The sequence below is a fragment of the Arvicola amphibius genome, chromosome 4 (genome assembly GCF_903992535.2).
Source record: "Arvicola amphibius chromosome 4, mArvAmp1.2, whole genome shotgun sequence".
Lineage (NCBI taxonomy): Eukaryota > Metazoa > Chordata > Mammalia > Rodentia > Cricetidae > Arvicola > Arvicola amphibius.
Window position 1 is genome coordinate 53,681,853 of NC_052050.1, and position 17,384 is coordinate 53,699,236.

The 17,384-nt window shown below is 46.7% G+C and overlaps 1 protein-coding gene across 1 annotated transcript in view; it reads right to left on the minus strand.

Moving 5' to 3' along the window:
* Myh13 (myosin heavy chain 13) overlaps positions 1 to 17,384 on the minus strand; it is a 46,224-nt gene that overhangs the window by 5,433 nt on the left and 23,407 nt on the right. Inside the window, exons 21-33 of the mRNA XM_038325398.1 lie at positions 15,738 to 15,980; positions 13,185 to 13,361; positions 11,952 to 12,097; positions 11,743 to 11,833; positions 10,616 to 11,005; positions 8,079 to 8,205; positions 7,874 to 7,992; positions 5,830 to 6,026; positions 4,842 to 5,025; positions 3,575 to 3,740; positions 2,450 to 2,574; positions 1,266 to 1,574; positions 981 to 1,184 (exon numbers count right to left, since the gene is read on the minus strand). Coding sequence (XP_038181326.1) covers positions 981 to 1,184; positions 1,266 to 1,574; positions 2,450 to 2,574; positions 3,575 to 3,740; positions 4,842 to 5,025; positions 5,830 to 6,026; positions 7,874 to 7,992; positions 8,079 to 8,205; positions 10,616 to 11,005; positions 11,743 to 11,833; positions 11,952 to 12,097; positions 13,185 to 13,361; positions 15,738 to 15,980 — 2,478 coding nt within the window. The remainder of the gene's footprint in view (positions 1 to 980; positions 1,185 to 1,265; positions 1,575 to 2,449; positions 2,575 to 3,574; positions 3,741 to 4,841; positions 5,026 to 5,829; positions 6,027 to 7,873; positions 7,993 to 8,078; positions 8,206 to 10,615; positions 11,006 to 11,742; positions 11,834 to 11,951; positions 12,098 to 13,184; positions 13,362 to 15,737; positions 15,981 to 17,384) is intronic.

The window sequence follows — 17,384 nt, forward strand, 5'->3', positions numbered from 1 at the left end:
ATATTAATTAGTCTTTGTACTAGTAAAAAATTTTATTGGTAACAATGTAAAATAGCCAACCATAGAGGACTGATTGCAGTCATAATAATATTCAACTTTTGCATACTAATATTCAACTTTTGTTGCTGCCTTTTCTTTCTTTCTTTTTTTTTTTTTTTTTGCTATTGAAACCCATAGCATTGAAAACTATTTAAAGAGTTAGAAATACATTTTGGACACATTGTTAAATGGAAGTTAGAAGCTGCAAAATATTGGTCAAATATAAAAGTGTGCTATTTATGTAATTCTCAAAGACCTAAGAATGAGAGCACATAGCATGTTAACTATCTAATTGATTTTTTCTTTTATGTGTTTGCTTATGATTTATGTTTTACAGCAAGTATCTTTAAAAATATTATAAAATTATATCCTAAGATTTCAGCTTAAATTATGCACTGAACATTCATTTTCATTTGAAATTCTGAAATCCTGATAAAATTCAAAATCCAAAACACTGAGTAGCAACAGGATAACGTAAGTGCAAAATTCTACATCCATCTTCATGCAATGGGCCATAGTCAAATCATCTTCAGGGTGTGAGTTTCAGGTTTAGGCTTGTCTTCAACCCCAGTATCTCTCATTATGTATATGCAAATATTCACACATGCAAATCTCCCCAAACCAGAAACACTTCTGGCTCCAAGTAAATTCCTGTCATGTGTATTTTGGATAAAGGTTTTTAAATCTGTATTTCCTCTGTGAATTCTCCCTGTTCCCTTGCTCCAACACCACTGCATACAGCCTGCAAGATCTTTCATCTTTATTTCTGATCAAACAGATCTCAGAGTCTGACTTGGTCTTGACCACTAGTCTGGGAGAAATGGGAAACGCCTTGCCGAGGCACCTGGGACGCTATATGCCCCAGGTGGGTGGAGGAGGAAGCACCTAGCAGAGCCACTGCCCTACTGTCCAGGGTGGACCCGATTGAGGAGACAACATACCTGGGAGTGCAACAGCTGGACACGGTCACTGGAGTCCAGGAGCTCTTGCTCTGACAGCCGGCGGGTCCGCTCTGTCTGCTCCAGGGCCACCTTCATCTCCTCCAGCTCCTCCTGCAGGAGGCCATTCCTGCGCTCCACGATTGCCAGCTGTTCCTTGAGGTCCTCATTGCTTCTCAGGGCGTCGTCCAGGTGCAGCTGGGAATCCTTCAAGGGAAACCAGGAGTGAGAGCAGAGCTTCAGAGTGGGCTCTGGGCTCACAGGTCTGCCAAACCATCCGGAGCTCACCTTAAGTTGGCCCTGGACCGTGCGCAAGTGTTTTTGGGTTTCTGCCACCTGACGGTTGGCATGGCTCAGCTGAATCTCCATCTCATTGAGATCGCCCTCCATCTTCTTCTTCAACCTCAGGGAGTCATTGCGGCTGCGGATTTCCGCATCTAACACACTCTGCATGGCTTCCACAGCACGCTGGCTGTTTCTTTTTATTTGTTCAATTTCCTCATCCTTTTCCGTGACCTTGCGGTCAAGCTCAGATTTTACCTGGCTTAATTCTAGCTGGACACGCAAGATCTTGCTCTCCTCATGTTCCAGGGAACCCTGAGGAGCAATGAGAATTTCATGAGTAGCACTGCATCCTTCTCTCTCTCTCTCTCTCTCTCTCTCTCTCTCTCTCTCTCTCTCCCTCTCTCCCTCTCTCCCTCTTCTTTTTTGTAATAGTGCCATGTATCCCAGGCTAGCCTGCTAGCCTGGAACTCACTATGTAGCCTTGGCTGTTCTTAAACTCATGATCTTCCTGGATGCTGGGATTATAGGTATGGGCCACTACACCTGCTGGCACCCCCTAAATGAGCATTTTCCTTCAAATTATGATAAATATGGCACAGTGATGCTCACTTTATACACACGGGAGCAATGCTCTGAGGCTTGAACATTTGATGGGCTCCTGAACAGCCCTAAGAGTAATGGAAGTCAGATTCAAACTTTGTATCTGCGATTAACAATCTCCTACCTTGAAATGGGAGCGCATCTCTTGAGCTGGTAAATATTGTCTAAACAGTGTGCTTAATAGTGACTAATATCAGGTACATAATTGTGACTATAATAAAACTGATTATGACACCGGGAGACAGACTCTGGGTCTCCTTTGCAGGATTCCCGGTAGCCAAAGATGCTGTAAGCCTCTATATGAAACAGGCACCAAGGGATTTTGAGGGGCCTCTGGGGATGCTTGGTGATAGGCAGTTTCCTTCTTGAGAGGAAGCTATTAGGGACATAAAGAACATATTTATTTATTCTCAAAAGGGGGCGTAGGGTAAATACCACCAGGGGATAAAGTGGCTCAGCCCGGACTTTTTAGATCTAGGGCTGGCTGACTGTTCTTCCCAGTGGGGGATTCCATGTTCCAGGCCCCATGTGGGTGAAAGAGCATTGTTTCTTTCTGTTTCCTATCTGATTCCAGACAAGACACTTGCCTCCATCTCTTCTAAGGCAGCCTGGAGCTCGGATTTCTCCTGTTCTACTTGCTTCTTCGTCTTTTCCACTTCCTGGAGGTTCTTGCCCATTTCTGCAATCTGCTCAGTCAAGTCAGAAATCTCTTCTGCAAGAGACAGTCTTGGTTTAGGCTTCCAGCAGGCTCCAGCTCCCAGCCTAGGTGTTTGCCAGGCAAGCGAGGGGATGGCAGTTCATTTGAGGCATTTACATAGAGACTATGGGACGCTGTTCTGGTGGATGGTAGGCCAGACACAGGAATGTTGCCTCACCTCAACTGTGTAGAGAATAAATGCTGTGGAACAATCTTTGTACACTTTAAATATGTCTGACTCTCATTGGTTAATAGAGAATTGACTGGCCTGTACCTGGGTAGGAAGAGATTGGGCAGGAAAGCCAAACTAGGAGGACGCTAAGAAAGAGAAGGGGGGAGTCTGAGGAGTTGGGAGAGATGCAAAGAGAAGCATGAACAATCTGTGATGAAACAGAGATAATTCCTTGTGAAAGAATGTAGATGACTATAAATGGGTTAATTTAAGCTACAAGAGTTAGCTAGTAACCAGCCTGAGCTATTGACCAAACATCTATAATTAATATTAAGTCTCCATGTCGGTTATTTGGGAGTTGGACTGACAGGACAGAAAAGTTTACCTACAAGTGAAGGACAAGAAGAGGATTCTCTTTGACCTTACTTATACAGAACAACCATGGAGGACCAGAAACCTTAGACTCTCAGTCTTCCAGAACTCAGTCAAATTTAGGGAAACATGGATGCTGACTAGTTATAGCAGAAGTCTGAAGTCATCAAGAGTTTTAGCCACAGGGACAAGGATGTGAGACCACTTGAAGGCTAGAATCCCTGAAGTCCCTTGTTTTCTAATAGCAATGTACTTAGCAACTCATTGGGTAGCTCCTGTCCTCAAGCTGATTATCAGCAGCCCTTGCACCTTTCATGAAGAGGGTTTGAGCCTTGGGGAACACTAGTAACTGGGAGGTTAGATGGATGGGGATGTTGTAGGATCATAGGGAGGAGGAAGCTGTGGCTGAATGGGACTGGAGTTGGCAGGAGACAGGCAGTCTGACCCGGCTGTGCTCTGGAGGGAGCTCACCTTGCAGATTTTTATTCTCTCGCTTCAGCGTCTCTAACTGGTCCACCACCTCCTCATAGGCGTTCCTCATCTTGAAAATTTCAGTGCTGAGAGACCTGGACTCTTTCTGGGCAGCTTCCAACTCAGCTTGACTTTCATCCAGTTTTTGCTTCCATTCTGCAAGGACCTACGATGAGGGAGTGGAAGATGAGACAGAGAGAGGGAGAGAGAGAGAGAGAGAGAGAGAGAGAGAGAGAGAGAGAGAGAGAGAGAGAGAGAGAGAGAGAGCGCATTCAAACAAAGACTGTGAGCAGTGCCAAGGCTTCATTCTTCCTTCCATCCTTGGGGACCAAAGGAAGAAGGTGGGCTCTACTCTAGACCAGAGACTCCAAAGTCTGATGTCTCTACACATGCCCTGCTGGGTTCTTAAAATACAGAATGAGTATCACTGAGTTGACAGGTAGTTTTTCAGATCTCAGAATATTTCCCCCAGAATTTGGAGTATTTGTATAGACACGAGATACCTTGAAGATGAGACCCAAGCTCCACGCAAGTATGTTTCACATGCTATGTTATAGACATAAGGAATTTTGTACAGCACTTTCAGCATGCTTGTGTGTTTGGGGTGTATATGAGTATATGACATGCGTGTGTGTGTACATGACATTTGTGAATGTAAGATAAGTGTGTGAGAGTATTTGTGTGTGAACGTAGGGGTACGCATGTCATGATGTGTTTGTGACACATCAGATATTGGTCTTTTCCTTCCACCTTGAGGGAGATGCTGAGTATGCCAGACTAGCTAGCCTGTGGGCTCCCGGGTATTGTCCTGCCTCTGTCTCCCATCTACCAGCAGGAGTGCTGGGATCACAGATGTGCATGATTTGTATTCAGCTTGCATGTGGGTTCCGGGGACTTGAACTCAGTTTCTCATGCTTGGGTGGCAAGTATTTTTACCCATTGATCCATTCCCCCTGCTCAGCATATTCATGTTTTAACTTCCACCTGTCACATGAAGTCAGACATGGAATTTTCTTCCCTTGGTAGCATCATGGCACTCAAAAATTTCAGAATTTGGATGTGGCAAATTAAAGATATTCAGTCTACATGACATGCTCATCAGAATTTGAATTAGCTTTGACTAAAAGTAAATTTCCCTCGAAGGAACTATTAGAGGATAAAGAAAGTCCCCGAAGAATCTTCCAACCAGGAATTGAGGCTCATGAAATGCGTGTATGAAAGGGCCACCACTGAGACCGCCATGCCCGTGAAGCAGCTGGGGAAAGACCTTGTCGAAGTTCCTCTGCTTCTTGTCCAGTGCGGCACAGGCTGTGTTGGATCGCTCCAGGTCCAGCATCAGGTCATCCACTTCTCCCTGAAGCCTCTGCTTGGTTTTCTCCAAGGAAGCGCACTTGGAGTTGGCAGCCTCGGTGTTCTCCTCTGCCTCCTGGAGCCTCTGGGCCAGCTTTTTCCTAGGAGAACAAGATGTTGCTTTGTCTCCGCAGAATGGGATATTTTAGCAAGCAACGATCACATTGAAGGAGAATGGACAGTCTGAAGGAGGCTGACTGAGACCTGACATGTGAGTGGGAAGCCATGGACTACAGAACTAACTGTGGTACCATCCGACTATGACAGAAGTGCAAAACTCCCATCACAACACAGCAGCCATTCTAACCTTGCAGTACCACATATTCTTTGTCTGTGGGATGCTGGAAGAGGCAAAGCTACTGTGCTACTGGTCATCGGAAAGCATGGTACAGGCAGCATTGTGTAGGTGCTTACTCTATAGTGACAGTGAGCAGCTGTGTCACGGGGGTATGTGTTTGCTATGCTACACTTTTTGTTTTACTTTAGAAAGAGAAGTTTACATTAAAGTGCCACCCTTTTGTCAGGCCGGCAACAGTTCTCACATGTCAGGAATAGTGAGTCTCTTGACTTGAGCAAGAGGCCTTTGGCTTTCACACCAATTTGGTTTGCGGACTCACTGTAGAAGATTCTCATGATGATAAAGTCCCCAATGACACATTTCACAGAACACATCCCCAATGTTGAACTGCGTGTCTATTTCACCAGAATAATCCCGAAATGCTTGGTGGCACAGCTAGCCTATAGGGAGTCACCAATTGAGCTGAAAGGAAAGACAGTCCCTCGAAGAGGGGGACACTCTGAAAACTTAAGAAACAGCAAAGGAGAGAAAGAGCCTCTCCAGCTGGCGGACTGCTCTCCGGAGCCTTTTCTAGGACCTTCTCTCCCATGGGGAACTTGGGCTATACTTGGCCTCCTCCAGCTCCTCCGTGCGCTGGATGGCGTCCGTCTCATATTTGGTCCTCCACTGGGCCACCTCGCTGTTGGCCTTGGACAGCGCCCTCTGCAGCTCAGCTTTGCCTTCCTGCTCCTCCTCGTACTGTTCCCGCAGCAGGTCACAGTCATGGCGGGAGGACTGCAGGGCGTGGGCCAGCGCGTTCTTGGCCTGGGGATTACAGTGGTAATCAATTACAAAAGCACATGGCCTTCTTCCCAGTGAAAGTGTGTTCGTTTAAATAGCTGTTCCGAATTTGAAGCATTTCTATGTTGCCTCACAGCTTTTGCAATATTAGCATACCTAATGTTTGATTGTTAAAAATTCTCTCCATACTTATATTTACTTCTTAAAGAAAGCATTAAACCATAAAAGAGAAAGTCAATAATATTTAGCCAACTGTGCATGGAAGCACATATCTATAATCCTGGTACTTAGGAAGCTGAGGCAGGAGGATGGGGAATTTGAGGGCTGTCGGAGGCACATGGTGGGTTCTAGGACATCCTGAGCTAAATAGTAAAATCCCCTCTCAACCCCCTCCCAAGTGCCAAAAGAACCATTAGAAATATATACAGTGGACATAAAGCAACAGCATCAGCATCAATCTAGACAGCTGCATGCTGTGGCTCTGCGCATGGGGCTTGTCCCTCTGTTTCTTAATAAAGTAATAACAACCGCTGAAGGGCTATCGTTTACACTGAGCCCTTCCCATGGCTGTAATGGCGAGAATTAAAACAGCTGAAAAGAAAACCACCTCCTTACTACGTCACGCAGTATGATGGGATGCTGTGACCACGAAACAGCGACAGCAATCATCTGGTGTCTCCAGAGACCAGTGTCCCCACACTGGGGACCACCAGTGTGATTGACATCCAGAGCCTCCTCCCTCCCTCATGACCTTCTGAACATGATAAAAATGTTTATCTCTTAGCTTTTACAATTGCCACAAATCTTCGGGTGCCACCACCAAAGAAAAAAGTTCTATTGACAATGATTTCTGCGTTTTCATCATTTATAGAAAAGACAAGAAAAGGCCGAACTTTGCTTGAGGAAGGAGTCTCAACGCTGCAGTGAGGGACAAGATGGGCTGGCCTCTGGCCTCCAGTGACCTGCACTGCTTGTTCAGTCTCTGGTTCTCACCCTGCCTCCTTCGCTCCCTAGTCCGCCAAAAGCCTTCCCTCAGAAAAGAAAGATGAGAGATAAATACGGTACTGTTCTTTGCCAAGAATGAAAGATGGAGAATTTCAAAAGATTGCCTTGTAAATCTCTCCCAGATCACGGCACTCGCAACCAGATCAAAGTAAATTCCTTTCATGTGGGTTTTTCAAATGTCCAGACTCCTGTTTTCATGCCCGAAATACTGGCATCAGTAGCACTTACTGTGTGCACTGTTTTACTGAGAGTTTATTTACTATCCACAACCACAGCGGGGGCGGGGGGATCATTGATAGCAGTTTATCCATCAGTGGGTAGACTGGATTATATGTATTATAGACCATATCTAGATACTGAAGTTGGCATTAGGATGATGCTTATGTTAAAGCACCCAAAGGTTCTCCCCAAGCCATGTAGTCCTTTGGGAGAAAGGGTACTTAAGAACACATGTCACAGGAGGAGGCCCACAAAGAGGGCAGCATTTTAAGCATCTTGGGTGGATTTCTGCCTGAGATGGTCTAACTAGTGTGGTAGTGGGAAAGGGCTTTCCTGACTGGAGGGGAAGTTCATCAGGCCACCCTATGGGAGATGGTGGTGTAAAAGAGACAGGGTTTTCTGGTCCTGAGGGACGAGATCTAATGCCAAGTTCCTCTATCATTCGGGGAAAGGTTATTATGACACACCACGGCAGAAGGATGAATCATCCTTGATACTGTACTGCCTCCAGCTCGTCTTCCCTCCAGGCCACCCACCTCCCTGTACCCCTCACCCAAGGGTTGCCACCCACCTCCTGTCAGCCTTACGCAAGGGTTGCATTACTTGGCTTCTCAGGTTCTACCCTGATACCTTTCCATCCACCTTACCTTGGTCTCTTCCTCCAGCTGTCTCTTGAGCTCCTCCAGCTGCTGGGTGAGGGCCTGCTTGCTTTTGGTTAGTTGTGAAACCAGAGACTCCTTCTCTTCTACTTGGTGGCTCAGCTCCCCTGCCGAACAGATGTGGCTCCGTGTAAGCATTGCCTGGTGCCAAGCACCACGTCCCCACTGGGCCCCGGAGGCAAGCCATCCTCACCATTCTGGGTCTGCAGCCTTGCCTTCTGCATGTTCAGATCATGGATTAACTGGGTCTGTTGGTCATCCTTGGCTTTGATCTCATTAAACTGGTCTTCCACAGACCGGCACATTCTTTCCATGTTACTCTGAGGAACGAAAAGGCCAGTGGGAATGTGGTAGTGGGTTCCTGGTGTCCAGCACCGGAACTGGACGCTTTGAAGTCTGGCTTCTTGTTGGGCCAAATGAAAACACTGAGCATATAAAGGTTGCTTTTAAGAATCACCCTCGTTATGGATTTGCTTTATTTTTGTGTGTGATGGTTCTTTACTGAACAATAATGTAGAATGTCAGTTTGGTAGGCATGTATCTGGTGATTAGCAAACCAGTTTCTGATACGATGCCACTCCCAGGAATCCTGGGATCATGCTGGGAGAGAAGCAAGTCTATCGCCAGATGGACACTGTTCCCGAGCCCTGGGCTCATGTTTCAGTGTTCTTTTAACACTACAATGGTTCCTGGGTTATTGAGATGAGGGTGTCACCATCCCAGCCTCTGGTCCACCTCTGGTTACGAGTTTTGTTCAAAACCCCTGTATATGTTTCAGACTTCGCTTCTCATCCCTCCGCATAAAATATGAAATAAAATGAGCATATGCTTTCCTTAGACTGGAAGGTGTGAGACGGAAGTGGCAGAAGCAGAGGTGTTAGATCAAATACCATCCTCAAGGACTCGGGGCCTATTTGAGGATGATGCAGGTGGGAAAACTCCATCAGGGGTGGGGTCTGTGAGGGAAGATAACTCTCAAATAAAACTCAAAGGATACAATACAAGAACTTTAATAAAAAAAAAACATATGGAAAGTACAAGCGCTGGACTTTAAAACCGAGAGCACAGAATAATACAGTCATTCCAGAAGCAGGATGCTATGAGGTGAAACTTGGCCCCTGATATGGTGGTGTCAAGGGGTGGTGAAGCTTTGTAGAAGGTGTGGCCTAGTGAGAGGTAACTAGGACATTGGGGACATCTCTGAAGGGATTGATGCTTGTTGTCTAAAGACTGGATTCGTTAGTGTGAAAATGAGCTGTTGTAAAATTGACTGGCGTCTATAATCCTCTAGCAAATGCTCCTACCTCTGTGCGGTCAACTGCTGGGAGGTCCTTACTTGAGCTAAATAGAGGCTGTCACATCTTTAGAACTATGGGCTAAACAGAACTCTGTTCTTTATCATGTATTGAACCTCAGGCATTTTACTACAGCCATAGGACATGAACTAAGCTAGGGACCAGAGTTTGATTCCTGCCCCCCACTCCCACCCCCATCAGGCAGCTTAAAACCACTTGTAAGCACAGCTCCAGGGAATACAATGCTTCTTCTCTGTGGGCACCTGCACACACATGCTCTCCCCCAATAAAATAAATGTTAAAGAACAGAAGGAAAAAAGAAATCAATACTAGGCAAAACAGACCTTGAAAACAGATAGCAAAGGGGACTGTGGTGGTAACTCTAGGGTAGGGCTCTTGCCTAGCATGTCTAGGGTAGGGCTCTTGCCTAGCATGTGTAAGGTCCTGTGTTCAACTCAAGCAACACACATACATGCCCATGCATGCACGCACACATGTACACACAGAGACAACAAGATGTTCTTTCCACAGGGTTCACTTTTCTTCCCTGACCTCACCACCAGCTCCTCTTCAGGTACACTCCCTGACCCTCTAGAGATCCCCTTGAGAGGCTCACATCCTCAGCCAGCCAAACAGTTCCAAGTACATCTTGGAGCATCCTGATAGATAGGCAGCTCTTAAATCAAGGAGGCCATGATTGCTCTTGGAGGGGAATTTTGTGTGAAGTCACAAGGAGGCAGCTTAGCTTGAAGATGGTTGGGTTTAAGTGTCAGAACCCTCATTAGCATGAGTCCCAGAGAGTATGAAGAGCCCTAGAAAGTTCCATGTAGAGAAGGGAGACAGAATATGTTGAAACTAAATCTCTATCAGTCAAGAGATAGGACCTCTGGGGGTGGATGGTAATTAGGTCCCTACCATCACAGAGGGGAGAAGATGGGTATGTTCACACACACACCTTAATCCCAGCATTCTGAAGTCACAGGCAGGCAGATCTCTGAGTCTGAGGCTAGCCTCATCTATATAGTGTTCCAGGCTATCCAGGGCTGCATGGTTAGACCCTATCTTAAAATTAAGTCGACAAATAAAGAGGTGAGCGCTAACTCCCTTGCTCCCTCGGACATGGAGAGAAGGCACTGTCTTAGAAGCAGAGAATGAGCCCCAGCCAGACACTGAGTCTACTGGTCGCTTGATATCAGACTTTGCAACTCCCAAAATGTAAGCAACACTTCTGTTTATAAAATTGCCCAGTCAAGGTATTTTGCTATAGTAGCTTTAGGCATTTAGGACATGTGGCTTGAATGAATTTGAGGAGTTGGAAAACTCAGCTGGGAAGAAGGCTAACAGTTAAGAGAGCACACAGTGAGTTTGGCACATCAAATCCCTTGCTCACAGGGTGGGAAGACAGGACTGCTGGGACCAGGAGGGTTAGTCATACCTTGGACTTGGAGACTGTCTCAATGTTGCTGGCCATGTCGTCGATCTCCATCTTCAGCTCGCTCTTCTCCTTCTCCAGCTTCTGCTTGACCCGCTGCAGGTTGTCGATCTGCTCCCCAAGCTCAGCCACGGTATCTGCGTGCTTCTTCCGCAGGGTGGCCGCTGTGGCTTCATGCTGCAGGGTGGCCTCCTCCAGGTCCCTGCGGAGTTTCTGGAACTCAGTTTCTCTCTTCTTGTTCATCTCGATCTGGGCGGAAGTGGCTCCACTGGCTTCTTCCAGCCTCTCGCTGATCTCCTCCAGTTCCCTGGCTAGGTCGGAACGCTGCTTCTCAATTTTGGCTCTGACTGTGTGTTCTGCTTCGATTTCTTCTTCCAGCTCTTCTGTGCGAGCCTGAAAGGGTCAGTGGCGTTAAAGGTTGCCCGGTAGAGACCAATCTGTTTCAGGAGCGACTAGGTGCTAAAGGAATGGGGAGAGGCAGCACCAAGTGGAGGATATGTTATCATTGAGTGGGGGGCAAAGGACCAATGGCAGCTGTTGGGAAACAGCCTAAGTGTCCGTCAGTAGGGGAATGATCAGTCAGTTGTGTGAGGGCTTGTCCTGGTGCAAGCAGCAACGTAATGCTGCAGCAAGTCCACCATGGAAAGCCCTGCAGAACCAGCTGATGTTTGAAACAAATAAGTTGCATGCTTAGGAAGAAAAGATTTATGCTGAAAACATGAAGAAGTGTGAATAAAATCTCACACGCATACCATATCTTTTCTCTGGGTCTTCAACATATCCATAAACACATACCAAAAGGATCCCAAATGATCCATATCTACCTGAAATTGGCAGTTCCTTCTCAGGAGACTGAGGGGGCCATGGACTTAGGGTCAGTGGTAAGTGCACCTTGACCAGCAACAATTGGCCCTTAGATCACATTCTGATTCTTTCCAAGGAAGTATATACTTAAATGCCACTTAGAAAAGTCTGAATATTTATTTCAGAAACTACAGAAGAAGGCCCACTGTGGTGGCCTGCTGCTGAGGCAGGGAGGAGAAAGAAAAGAAAGAACAGCTCTGCTAAAACTAGAAAGCAAAATGGGGGAGGGCAAGCCGGGCACTTGCAGGCAAGCTCTGCGCCTTCACCTGCAGCTCTTTAATCTTCTTCTGCTGCTGCAGACTGAGGACTTGTTCGTCATCGATTCGGGTCTGTAACTGGCTCATTTCAAACTCCTTTCTGCAAGCAGACAGAACAAACGAATGAAACAGCATGAGACAAAGGCCACTGAGGGGAGCTGCACTTGGCTTTCTGTCTCAAATGGGGCAGGGGAGGGGACAGAACATGAATCATCTACTTCTTCAGTTTCTCTTCTACTTGTTGCTTGTCATTCTCCAGATCCATGATGGACTCCTGGGACATTTTCAAGTCTCCTTCCAGCTTCCTCTTCACACGCTCCAGGTCAGCCCGCAGTTTCTTCTCCTGCTCTAAACTGCCCTCGAGCTGGGAAGACACAGGTGGAAAGAGAGCCTGGACATGGTTGAGGAAGCAGGCTGAACCGCCTCAGCCAACAGTGTTCCACCCATGCCCTGTGACTTCCAGCCCCGGAAGGAAGCCAGTCTTCCGTTCTCCATTTCTGTCTCTGTTCTGTATCTTAGGGAGTGGACATCTTGGGACCCTCCTGGTACCTCTTTTCAGACCATTCCCACTTGGCCTGTCCCAGGCTGCATCTCCCAAAGGACCAAGTGGGCACCTGTGACAGAGGCTATAGAGACCTGTCACTCCTCACCACCACCTACACCACCCAGCCCTGAGGGCAGTCAGCCAGGAACTCTCTCTCTCCCTCTCCCTCTCCCTCTCCCTCTCCCTCCCCCCCCCTCTCTCTATCTCTCTCCATTTCTCTCTCTCCATTTCTCTCTCTCCCTCTCCCCCCCCTCTCTCTCTCTGTGTGTGTGTGTGTGTGTGTGTGTGTGTGTGTAGGATTGGGCTCAGGGAAAAAAGGGTGTAGCAGGGAACATACCTACCCTGGCCTTGTTAAATAAAGACCAATGGAAAGTCTAACTACAACAGGGACCAAACCCGGCTAGCTTGAAACCTGGCTCTTACATCATGAACAAAAATGTTCATTTTTCTGGCCATAAATGGAAGTTTTTTTTTTTTTTTGGTTTTGTTTTGTTTTGAGGTGTTACAGGTGGAAGTCAGGGCCCCGTGCATGCTGTACCACTGAGTTACACCCTTGCCTAGAACAAGGCTTTAAACACTGTAGAGTAGAATTGGAAGTTTCTAAACCCAAACTGCCTACAGGTGGATGCTAATGACAGCAGTGGTTTGTGTTTTACCGAAAACGTTATGTTGAGCACTTTCCTGAGACGTCCCCTGAAGTCTATCTCTTTGTACATATCCCTAATTCATAAATGGGAACTTGAGGCCTTGCCAGGTCACGTGACCTGCTGGCCACCTCAGATATGTGTGTCTGGGGTCAGGGCACAGCTAGAATCTGGACCCAGGCTCTGACTTCAGCATGTGAGCTCTCTAGACTGGTTCCTACGCAGCCCCTTCTTGACAAAGCACAGAGGTCACATGTTCTCACGTCATCTGTCTGCTGTTCCAGCTTGACATTGATCTTGATGAGACCGTTAACTTTATCTTCTTCAGCCTGTAGGTCATCCAGCGTCTGCTGATGGGCCTCCTGGAGAGACTTCTTCTCTTTCGTCAGTTTGGAAATGGTTTCTTCAAGCGCCGTCATTTCTTCCGAGAGATTTTTCACCTAGGAGCAAATCAAGAGTCAACTCATTTAATACTGACACAGTTAGTGCAGCAATTCCAGCAGCAAGAACTGTGGGGGCCTCCTGTCTCTCTAGCTTCATAACATTTAGGGACAGGTAGCTTCTCAGGTCTTTTTTTTAACTTTCTTTTTTATCATTTTAATTTTATTTTCATCCTATTTTGGGGAAAGGTCTTTGTACAGTTTTCAGGCTGGTTCCAAACTCCCAGGTTTAAGAGATCTTCTTGCTTTGGCCTCCTGCGTAGTCGAGACAAGGCAAGCATCACTGTACGAGCTAGCCTGCCTTGCAGGGTTTTATGAGACAAGCCCTCATATGGCCTAAAGTGACATCAAACTTGATATCAGTCAGGCTGATCTCAGACTCCCAAGCTCCCTGACTACTCCCTTCCAAATACTAAAATGCAGGCATAAGCCACCATGTTTAGTTGTATGTGGTTCTGGGATCAAACGCAGGGCTTTGTCCATGCTAAGTAAATGTTCCACCAAGTGATCTACAGCCCAGCCTTTCTACTTCTAGTCCTTCCCCATGCCCCCCTGGCCTATCACGGTGTCTCAGAATCTTCCAGAACATGCTATATTTCACTAGGAAGGACACTATTAAAATGCAGATCCACAGGGTGTGAAGGGCAACACATCAATCTATGTTTACTCATTGTACACATCCAAGCACTTAGCAGGCAGGCTGATGGCGAGGGAGGCTGATGTTCAGGATGAAGCAGAAAAGGGAGGGAGAGGCCCAAGGTGTGAGGCAAGGAAATCCAGATGTGCTGACAGGATGGGACCTGGGCACCATGCATGGAGCTTCTGGGCATTAAAAAGAAACTTCATTGAACAGCAGTCTTCCAGATGAGAGGTTGCTAACTCCTACCTGTGGCCTAAATCCAACCACAGATATATTTAATTTATAATTTTTTTGAAATGCTATCAATATTGGAAAATAAGAGTCTATACAAAATCTGGATTTTTGGCTTCTCATGAAAATCCTAACCTCCAGCTGTACTGGCCTCACACTCCTACCTGACAACCGTTTGCTGGGGCTGAGTCGTGGCCGCCACCTGTGAGAAGGGCAGGCCTGTGGGTAAGAAGGGGCAGGTATTTGCCACAGTCTCCATCCTCCCTTTTGTCTATTCCCATCACTCTTGTTTATCCATCACTGAGTGTCAGCTGCCATTGTCATCTCACACCCAGCAGGCCGCCCCTTTGTCCTGCCTTAGCCCTTATTAGGTGAGCCATGCCAAGCCTTTAAGGATCCTTGCCAAGCATATGCTTTTGTGCTGTGCACACAGACCTCTCCTGTGTGTAAACGTCACCACGCTGCTTGTGTCCCTCACTTACACTTCTCCCCTGTGAGAACTGGGTGCTTCATATTCATCTTGGTTACGAGATTCACCCATTTCTGGTGCCCCAATGGTGCACTGTACTCTCTGTGAGACTCCACCACAGTCTGCCTCTCCATCCTACGACATGGTCCCCAGCTCTGTCTCAAGCAAAGCTGCTACAAGCATCCCTATATATGCAAGCACCTTTATGTGTGTTCCCCAAGCCACAATGGAAGACTTCCTTGGATTACATCCTAAAGAGAATCATGGGTGTATAGAGTATGTAAATTCCTCCCTCCCTCTGCCCCCCCTCTCTCCTTCTCTTTATTACTTCCTTGTGTTTTTGGTTTTTATGTAGCTCTGGCTCTCCTGGAACTTGTTATGTAGACCAGGCTGGACCCAGACTCACAGAAATCTGCTTGCCTCTGCCTCCTGAGTCCTGGGATTAAAGGTGTGCACCACCAGTCCTAGAAAGTTTTGTTTTGTATGTGTGGGTGGTTTTGCTTGCATTTGCATCTGTGTATACCATGTATAAACCATGCCCACAGAGTCCAGAGTCAAATCTTCTGGGACTGAAGTTACAGACTTGTAAACCACCTTTGGAAGAGTAGCCAGTACTCTTAACCACTCTTCAGCTCTAGATTCTTAATTGGACTAAATGATGCCAACTGGCTTCCTCTACATCCTTCCAATAACATGTGGGGATTCTTGTATCCCACTTTTGCCCAACCCTCACCACTATCCAATTTTCTGCCTCCTTAATCCCCTGACTTTGTTGGCATTTTTGCTGCCTTTCCCTGCACTTGGTATGTGAGAGAGAAAGACGACCACAACACATTCCTTGCTGTTAAGGAAATACGTAAGTTAGCAACGCCCCCAGGAAGAGTTGAAGAGAGGCTTTGGAGTAGAGGCCAAGGAGGAGGGACCAAACCTGCCAGTTGCTTACTATATAGACCAGGCTGACCCCAATTCCTTCATCCCACTCCTAGGCCATGAGTGAGATCGGCTGAGAGCCTGTGAGGCGCCTTCAGTGACTCACCTTGTTCTCCGTGGCATGCTTCTCATTCTCGACCTTGGTCAGGGTCAGCTCCAGGTCATCGATGTCTCTCTTGAGAGAAGAGCATTTGTCTTCCAGATTCCTCTTCTTGGCAACCAGCTCCGAGTTTATCTCCTCTTCCTCCTCCAGCCTCTCATTCAGCTCCTTGACTTTCGCCTCCAGTTGGATCTTGCTTTTGATGAGCCCCTCGCACCGCTCCTCAGCATCCATTAGATTTTCTGTTTCCTGGAAGAGCCGGATCACCACAAGTTCTGATCTGTCACTTTGTAAACTCTGGGAAGAAAGAGCCTGACCCTCTAAAAGCCCTCCTCTAAGCCGACCTAAAGAGTGGGTCGGGTGCACACCAGCACCATGTGTTACACACATGTCAGTTATGTGTTCTCTCACATCACTTGACAGCCAACACAAAGGTGTTCATGGAGTCTCACGTTTATTGTAAACAAGAAAGTCTCTAACATTTGATGGATGTGTTGTTTGAGTATTTCATTCTTCCACTGGTCCAAACCCACGTGACCCATGTATTTCATGCTATACATATATTAATGTTTTCACAACTCTGCTATGTGTTAACTTTCCACAGAAGGGGCCGGTCCATGGGCCCTAAGCTGTGCTTCCTCCAGCAACAGAATAGAAATGAGAAATACACATGGGTAGGTGACCAAGTTAGTCCATGTCCCAGAAGACTGTAGCAAGTTTTGTGGAGGTAGATGAGATTGGCTAATTATGTTCTCAAGGTAAATTATGTTCCCGTTGTAGATAATTTAAGCACTAGCTACACAGTGCAGGGAAACAGATGGGAAGGGCTTGGGAAGAACCCTCACTGAGCTTTCTGAACCTCTCTACGCCCAAGCGCATGCTGGGGACCAGACATGGTGTCAAGCCCTCGGATTCCATGACAACCATCCGCCATGAGTACTGCTATAATGTTCATTTTCAGATGGGAAAATGGAGGCAGGAAACAGAATGAGCTGGACTGAGGTCACACCACTAACAAGTGGGGGAATCTGGGAATTCAACCCAGCAGGTTCTAGGCCCCCCCTGTCCTCCGAGCCTTAGAGGTGATGTGCCCATGAAGTAAGTTCACTCCCACCAGGCAAATGTAGACAAGGGCACGTGGATTTCTCTGTCCAGAGACCCAAAGGAAGTCTCTGAGGGTTTATTAAGAGAAAAACTATAAATTTCAAGGAGACAATCTACCAGAGTGTTGTGGCCTGCAGATGTGACTCTGTTTCTTCCCATTTCTTTGATAAAAATGAATTCTCTAAAGCACTGTTTGGAGCATAATCACATTATTGAAAATCATATGTGGAAAATTGCTTTCTGCTTTCAGTTGGGTTATTTAATTTTAATGATTTATTTTTATTGATGCTTTTTTAAAAAGTGTGCATTTAAAATATGTTTTGTGTGTATAAGTGAGTATTTTGCCTGCATACATGTATGTGCCCCACATGCACACCTAGTGTACAGGGAGGTCAGAAGGAGTTGGGTCCTCTAGAACTGGAGTTATAGGTGGCTGTGATCCACCATGTGGGTGCTGAGAACTGAACCCAGCTCCTCTGCAAGAAAAACAGTGTTTTTATCCACTGAGCCGACTCTCCAGCCCCTCCTCCTAAGATAGGGTTTCTCTCT